This window comes from Trachurus trachurus (assembly GCF_905171665.1).
Source record: "Trachurus trachurus genome assembly, chromosome: 11".
Lineage (NCBI taxonomy): Eukaryota > Metazoa > Chordata > Actinopteri > Carangiformes > Carangidae > Trachurus > Trachurus trachurus.
The window spans coordinates 20,563,518-20,572,147 of NC_139904.1; the positions used below are offsets into that span (position 1 = coordinate 20,563,518).

At 42.0% G+C, this 8,630-nt stretch overlaps 1 protein-coding gene across 1 annotated transcript; it reads left to right on the forward strand.

Annotated features, from left to right (window-relative positions):
* Positions 1 to 8,630, forward strand: mrpl3 (mitochondrial ribosomal protein L3). Its single transcript, XM_083981779.1, has 10 exons — positions 1 to 214; positions 2,392 to 2,573; positions 2,673 to 2,764; positions 3,666 to 3,764; positions 5,871 to 5,970; positions 6,063 to 6,123; positions 6,336 to 6,447; positions 6,573 to 6,650; positions 6,769 to 6,846; positions 8,397 to 8,630. Exons 1-10 carry the CDS (start codon positions 141 to 143, stop codon positions 8,544 to 8,546), a joined length of 1,026 nt encoding a protein of 341 aa, XP_083837905.1. The 5' UTR covers positions 1 to 140; the 3' UTR covers positions 8,547 to 8,630.

The following is an 8,630-nucleotide window of genomic DNA, read 5'->3' on the forward strand; positions in this document are numbered from 1 at the left end:
CACGTACCGGAAGTAGCCAGGGTGACATTTAGAACAGGACGAGAAAGAAGGCATGGGTGTGCAGATGTTGTGAGACCCCCCAGTCTCGTTTATTTGTATCTTTTATATTTATTTTGTGAGTGTGTGGACTAAAGAGCGCAATGGCGGCGTGGAGCTGTCGGTTTCTTCTTCAGCGCGGAACTCGACTGGTTTCTCCCCGAGCAGCGGCTGAAAGGTGGCTAATGCTAATGCTAATGCTAACCGGCTAGTTGTGCTAATGTACCTGAAGTGAGCTCCAGCATGCAGCCTGGCTAGGGTTAGATAAACAGTTTGACATTTACACTCTGTACTGTCTTTGCTTTCTTACCAGAGTCTGCTATTTGCTTAAATACTAACTAATAATACAAGTAATATGATAAAATCCTAACGTCCTATCATTAGCTGAAATGGGTGAACAACATATGTCACCATTTAAGTAGGTTAACAAAAATATATCACATTTTACTTGCATGTAAAACTAATTTCAAAGGAGGTTAAATCGAAAGCAACTGGACTTAGTTATTTGTCTAGGAAGACGTTTCACCTCTCATCCAAGAGGCTTCATCAGTTCATGTAGCATCTGACCAGGCTGGGACTGGTCCAACTATCTGGTGTGGAGACTCACTATTTAACCTCTTGTGTGGGCGTTCACAAGGGTGATGATGTCACTGGTTCCCTTTTGTGCTCCAAGTGCCAACGACAGTCGTTTAAAGGACTGCCTTTGATGGAAAGTTGGTTTCGACTTCGTTAGTGCCCTATTGTGTTCTAACTACAGTCGTTGGAGTCACTTGCCACTTGTGAACAGTTGTTGTTCTTTGAGGCTAGATGGTTGAGTCTCCTGGGAAGGGATGAAAGGGCAGCATTGTAAATTGGAGATAGGTGGTGTCTGAGGCCACCTCCCCTGTTGAGGGATGGTTTCTCTACTTTTACATAGATGGCTTCTTTAACTCCTCTTTCAAACCATCTGTCCTCTCTGTCTAGGATTTGGACATTGCTGTCCTCAAAGGAGTGGGCTTTCTCCTTGAGATGTAAATGGACAGCAGAGTCCAGGCCTGAGGAGTTTGCTCTCCTGTGTTGGGCCATGCGTTTATGCAGTGGTTGTTTTGTTTCTCCAATGTAGAGGTCTTTGCATTCCTCGTTGCATTGGACTGCATACACCAGATTGCTTTTGTGGGTGTGTGGTGTTTTGTCCTTGGGATGTACCAGTCTCTGTCTGAGTGTGTTGCTGGGTTTGAAATACACAGGGATACGGTGTTTGTTAAAGATCCTCCTGAGTTTTTCTGATACTCCAGACACATATATTCCACATGTCGTATTGGAATACAGGTAAAAAGAGATGTCACATCGTAGGATACCATAGTGTCATCTGGTTCCATTTTTATGTCCCGGACTTTACCCACAACGTCTATAGAATTTTGGATGTGGTGTGGGGTGTTTCCCACCAAAGGAGCCAAGATATTGGCTATGTGTTTGGCTATGTTGTAAGTGAAATACTATGACCTGGGCAAATGAGAATATGCACCGGCTCATGTAAAACTAATATATCTCACAATTTAATTAACAGGTTTACTTTAGATCTGTTGACTTCATTTGAAAAGCTTGTGTAGTGAATGTAAACATTGGGATGTTTTTTTAAATCCTAATGATGAAAGTACAGACAGCTACTGAAGAGGACAAGGCTGATGAACCACCTCATTGTCCCAGACAGTGTTAGAAGAACAGATGAGTAATGTGTTGAAATCCGTCCTCAAGCCGACGTGGGCAGTATATAACAAAAGGCCACCAGGGTTCATCCAGTCCTGTGTATCTTTTATATTTCTCTCTTTTAGTCGACATTAAGAAGTGACATTCATGTACCCCATTGTTACTCATCATAGAGGGAGATTACTTATGCAAGGATGTGTTCAGCTTCCTGAACTAAAATGAATGAGCAGTTCATAATCGGAACAAGCTACATTTTAGAAGTGTTCTTGTATGAAAAACATAAATTAGTGCAGAAATTATTGTTTTCTGAAATGTTATCAGAAACAGTAGTGATCAATTCATCATTCTTTAGCTCTTAACTTTGGAGTTATTTTTCAATAATGGAAATAGATTATGTTTTAGTTTGGAGCTGTGTCAAATTAAAAAGATGGCAATTCAATTCAGTTCAACCTTTGGCTTTATTCAGCAGTTAATTATGGAAAATAACCTTTAATTAACAAGGCAAACGAATCATTTTTCAGAGCCCTAAAATAATTGAGCGTATAACAGTGTATGATTGGTAGCATTCAGTTATGGATTGGACGCAGTCGTGAGTTTGTCTGGATATAAGTGATGGTCTTGTGTGTAAGTAGCTGCACCTTATTCCCTGACTTTGTTTTTCTCTTGCAGTCCTGTCCAGTTGGTGGCTTGTATTAGAACGCTGAAAACCACAACGTGGTTTGATGAGCACCTCACAGAAGATAACCAGGAATACATGAAGAAGAGCACCGCAGAGGAATACAGAGCACAGACATCTGACAAGCTCAACCCACTCAAAGACGAGCCCTGGCAACGGCATGAATGGACAGAGGGTTAGTGCGATGCATAGTGGCAGCTGTGTATATTATGAGTCTTCTTCTTGATCTTGAGTTGTGCTTTTATCGTCTGTTCACCCGTTGCTCTTCTCCCAGGGAGCCGGAGAGTCGGGTTAGTGGCTGTGAAGCTGGGGATGGCTCCTATGTGGACGAAGACAGGAGAGAGGCACGTAGTCACCATGTTACAGGTAGCGAACACACACATACACACACACACACCTTTATCAAGTTTCTATTATACTTTAGTCTTGCGTTAAAACAGCTGCAGGCTTACTTCAGGAACGATAAGGTGCGTTAACGTTTGTCATGTATAATGAAATGACTAGCAGGTCAAAAAAAAAGCAGTCAAATAAATGAGATTGCTCTCTGGAGTATGGAGGAAGAATAGCAAATAGTAAACACCTTTAAATCTCACCTGCGGGTCTGATTGGATCGTGCGTTTGAAATGCCTCAGTGTTCCTCAGCAATCTGCTACTAACTTACAGCAGGTGTTATTTGATGTCAGGTTTATTCAGATCACGTTTTTATCTTATCATCTTATCTCTCGTCGAAGTAATTTAAAAGCAAACTCCGGCTGTGTGTGCTCACGCTTTATTGATAATGGCATTATTGATATTGTGTGGGCAGCATAACAAACTCCTGTTTAAGTATCAGCAAAATGTCACTCTTAACATTCAGTTTCTTTTTTTTATTTCCTAATCCCAGATTCACGGCCATTCAGAAAGTTTTGTACCCATCGGCTGATTTACTTTTGTCCCATTTAGTCACTCTTCTCTTTGTAGCTGATACAGCAATGGTCTGTGCTAGATGAAAGGAGGAACATCTGGATTAACTCTCTCAGAATAAATGCACTCCCACCACTTTGCCACTTTGAAACTTGTTTTATCTGAAGTGAATCGAAAAAGTTTGTCACGACACAGTGAATAAGAACAGAGTTTGTAAATAGTATGCGTTGCAAAGTGCTCTGTCATCTGTTTTACACTCACAGGTTCCATTTACTTGGATCTGGTGGATGGTGATCAATGAAATACTGAACTCGCGCTGTGTTTCTGGTTGTTCATCTAAACCTGAAATCTTTTTGTTTTCCAGGTGCAGGACTGCCATGTAATAAAGTTCCTGTCCAAAGAAGAACATGATGGACACACAGCTGCTCTCATTGTAGGAGGGAAAAACGCATCACCATTCCACGTAAGAAACAGTTTTCTTTCTTCACGGCTGTGAACCTGGAGGTGTTGATATTTAATATTACATCAGAGATGAACAGTGAGAGGTGTTTCTGCACATTAAGTTTTCATTTGATAGTTTTTCAGTTTTCTTCAGAGCATCTATAGTTGATGATTTGATCATAAAAATATTTCAAATGGCAGAGCGGAAAAAACGTGTCAATTTAAAATGCGTCATTTTGTAGAGATGAACCTGCAGAGACATCCTACTTGAGTCTGCAGCTCTCCTTGGCTTGATAGGGCTTTATAAAGAGAGTTTCAGTCAGTTTCATCACCTGAGCTGTCCCGCCCACACCGTTACACTTTTCACTTTCTCACTGCTGCTATGAAGTCATTAATAACAGCAGTGGGCCATTATTTTGGGGGAAAAGTTCAGAAAACCCACTTTATACTACCAATTAGAGCTGCAAACTTGTTGGTGACAGAAGTTGATAGAAACTAAACAGAAGCAAAAAAAGTTGAATTTGAGAAGCCCGAAATGTTACATGGACTATGTTTTTGATAGATAATCATAGAAAATTGAAATACCATTGCTTTCGTGTACCATCAAAGTAAGAAACAACATTATGATGCTAATCACCTCCATTCATAAAATATTAATCCACCCATTGGACTCCTGGGTGTACTGAATGTGGCAATGGTGCATTTTATTGTTATTAAATTTTACCTTTAAGCGATTTAGTCTTATTTTAAGCAGAGAAATCTTTGAGATGAGGTGAAAAAATAAACAGCTTGAGAAATTGAAAGAACATGGCTTGAGTGTAAAAAAAAACATAACTCTAAATTTGTACTGAATCGTGACATTTGGGAGTATAATTCTTTTTCACACTAGTCCCAGACTCTTAGTATTAGGGATTTTATGAAGGTACAGCTGAAGTGACGACTTCAGCAACATTTAACCGTGACCCCTTAACACTGATAGTTGCTCAAATGACACTTTAATATCCAACGGAGTTTGTATGAATCTGTCTGTCACCTCAGGCGGTGTCATGGTGTCATCAATGCACGACAGCTGTGGTTGGAGGGTCGAAGAGGGAGGATGGCAGGTGATGTGTCACGTTATCACATCAAAATGCCTCAGGCACGAATGATGTGTCTGAGCATAGCTGAACATACTGTACACCCCAAACACGTTTGCTCATCTGAATTCTAGCTACAGTTTGTAATCGTGCATAAAAAACAAAAATCAGCTCAGCGTTACCGAGGTAATACAACGACATAATGACATTTGTCTTCTCCCTGTAGCATTGTGTTCATATCAAACCTCCCAGTGCAATGACCTTTAATGAATACAGATCCACAGTCAGGAATTCGTGCTCAGCCACAAACCACTGGTGGCTTGATTTCATCTTAGGTGTCGGAAGGAATCACATTAGGTGTCTAATAGTCTCGTTCTTGCTTCAGACGTTTATCAGAACCAGGACTGAGGACTGAGGTGTCAGTCTGTCAGCATGCAGGCTCCACAGCTCACTTTACCTCCCCTAAAAAGTGTAGACAGTTTTAAAGAAGTTGTTCTCAGGGAAGGCATCTCTTTAGTATGTATGAGGGAGGATTTCTTCTTCAAATGTTAATGTCCATCTTTTTAAGATAAGAAAACAAAAGAACAAGGATGAATAAATCAAAGCGTAATTCATTCATCGAGTCCTGATAGATGCCTGATGGATCGGAGTCGGGGTTTCGCTTGTCGAATGTGAAGTTGTTTTGAACCCCTCTCGCGCAGACACATCACTCCTCAGTCTGAGGCCGAGTTTGTCGGAGAGTCAGAGGCTCTGGCAGACTGATATGGAGTCAGCAGAAGGGGAGGGAGAGACTTTAGAGTGACTGGAGGGGCTGAGATGAGAGCGAACCGAGTGAAAGCAAATGTTAGAGGCACTCACGCTGCCAAGTGCACGCGCTTATGCCCGCGAGTGTGTGTGTGCGTGCCTGGCTCGCGTACAGTCATAACAGGCCCACGGTTAGTCTTGAAATGCCAAAGTCCAGCTGCTGTTCAGTGCTCCTACTTCTTTTACCACTTTAATTTCCTTCCTTTTGGCTTCATATTTTTCTCTCTTTCCATTTTTTTGACCAACAGAGGCCTGAAAATGAAGTAGAGATGTTCAGGAATGCCGGAGTGCCCCCCAAACAGAAACTCGCCACCTTTAAAGTCTCAGAGAACGCCCTCATCAAGCCAGGTGCGTTACCTCACTTTCCATGTCAGTATAATATCTTATGTTCACCTTTTAGTAAACATTTTGAAATGTGATCTTGTCTGTTGTGTGTTCAGGCACTCCTCTGTATGCAGCACATTTCCGTCCGGGCCAGTTTGTGGACGTCACGGCCAAATCGTAAGTTGTGTTCTGCCAGCTAACCGCTCCTCACTGGCGTTCTCTCTCCTTGGCTTCTTTTCCTCCGTTGTGTCCTCTTTAAGCCAGAGCATCGTGTTTTGAAGATAAATCTGTCTCTGACTTAATTAGACCATACAAACCTCTCCCTTTTTACATGATTGTCCTCTAAAGCAACAAGTCAAACGTGTGAACGTGCTTGTGTTTGTGTGTAGCATCGGTAAAGGATTTCAAGGAGTAATGAAGAGATGGGGGTTCAAGGGTCAGCCAGCCAGCCACGGTCAGACCAAAACTCACCGCAGACCAGGAGCTTCTGGGCCTGGAGGGGTGAGACACACTCACACACACACACACACATACTGTGCAAAATGCCTACCAATGCCAGACGCGAACAGTTGGCTTACCATAATCCAGTAATATGAGCATGTTTGCTGTTCTACGTCTGCATCCAGGATCCAGCCAAAGTTTTCAAAGGGAAGAAGATGCCCGGCAGAATGGGGAACACCTACGTCACAGCATACGGACTGAAGGTACACACACTCGCAAGGACACGCAAACTCAACTTGTTATTCAACTTGTTTGTCCTTGACTGCAATTTGAGCTGAATTTTCTTTCATCCGCCTCCTATCCATTTCACTCTCTCTTCAGATATGGAGGGTCAATACCAAGTATAATGTGCTGTATGTTAACGGCTCCGTGCCCGGCCACAGGAACTGCTTACTGAAGGTAAAACATAATCATACACACATGCACACTTTGAACTTGAAGTCGAAGGTCAGCCCCAGCATGCTTAGTGTTCTGACAGAGACAGGTGACCTTGCACCTGCAAAACGGTGTCACACCTACAAGAAAGTGTGATCCATCTTCATACTGACACTGTGCTGGATCAGCAGTGTGTGCGCGCGTGCGTGTGCATTTGTTTGTGTTTGTGTGTACGTGTTTTTTTTTGTTCTCCACGAGGGAATAGGAATGTGCCCTTAATGATGTTAGTAATATCCACAGCATCCATCTCCATACTCAGCATGTTGTGCTCGCCCTGTGTGTCTGCGCGGACACACACGCAGCCTATTATTTGTTTTGCAGACAAGCGATAATGAATACAAATGTGCATTGCATTTCACCCAGCTCAGCTGTCCCACACACACACACACACACACACGTACACACACACACACACACACACACACACACACACACACACACACACACACACACAGACACACACACACACACACACACACACACACACACACGTAGTCCTACATTCACTTCAAATTATATTACCCTGAAGGAAACACATGCAGGTTCGTTGTTTGTTTTTGTTATTCTGTGCTGCCACGGTGTCCCTGAATGAGGAATTGCTTTTTTTATTGATTAAAATTAAAACTGGGGCTGCACTTGATAACAATTTTCATTATCAAGTCACACGTTGATTGATTTTATAGTAAATTGATTAATCATTAAGCCCAGTGGTTGTTGGACCGGAGGTCAGGGCCTCCGGTGGTGTGTTGAGCCACTGCAGGGGGGTGAATATTATTAATGTGTGAGCACTAAACAAACATTCATCATCTTAGATAATTTTTGAAAAATAAATGTCATGTAAATTTATTTAACTGCTTAACAATTATTAATGACTGATTAAAAGTTATAATTCCTTAAGATTTCAATCAGTCCTGATTGATTTAGCGCAGTAAAAGGAGAAGAACCACGGGAGATCACCTGGCATATCTGTTTACAGTGCAGCTAAACAAACTGCGTCATTTTAATGAAGAAGTCTGTAATAAGCACAATCCATGATTCCATGCTGCACACAGCACGAGCGGGTTCGCACTTAACAGCAGGACATTGTAGGGGTTGGACATAACTAGTTCATATGGCACATTGTTGTTGATCAGCTCAGCACAGCTTGTGACCGTCGGTCTCGAAAAGTTACACAGTGGCTGATGAATCATTTTCTACCTCTGAAAGCATTATAGAAAAAGTTTGTGAACTGCTGATTTGATCCAACAAAGACAGTAAAATATAGGAGCAGATACCGTTTCCAGTGGCCAAGGTGACATTTCCAAAGTGCTTGTCCTGTTGTTGATTGTTATTTTTCTATTTCAGAATGAAATACAACAGAGGAAAACAAAAAAAATCTCACATCTGAGAAGCTGGAAATGCCTTTTTCTCAGTTTGCTCAATAACATACAGTATCAAAGGTTAATTGTTTTAACACTAATTAAAATCAAGCGTCCTCACATCTATTAACCTGACTGTGTATATGTGTGTCCCAGATCAGAGATACTGTGCTGCCAACCAGGAGCTCCACGCTGCTCAGCCCTCCCTTCCCCACCTACTTTACAGAAGAGGAAGTTGACCTTGACGAAGACCTGTACGATGACAACTTGTTCATTCACACAGAACCATCATTAACACTGACCTGACTCACACCAGCACACACTGACACACATCTCACATTCATACCTAAACCTGCAAGCTGTATCCGGATCCTGTAATAAAGAGTAATT

Excerpts from the sequence above, each read along its gene's own strand:
- mrpl3 (XM_083981779.1), top strand. The coding sequence starts at position 141 with ATGGCGGCGTGGAGCTGTCGGTTTCTTCTTCAGCGCGGAACTCGACTG. Across the intron at positions 5,971-6,062 it reads GAACGCCCTCATCAAGCCAG|GCACTCCTCTGTATGCAGCA; the intron begins GTGCGTTACCTC and ends TTGTGTGTTCAG. Across the intron at positions 6,847-8,396 it reads ACAGGAACTGCTTACTGAAG|ATCAGAGATACTGTGCTGCC; the intron begins GTAAAACATAAT and ends TGTGTGTCCCAG.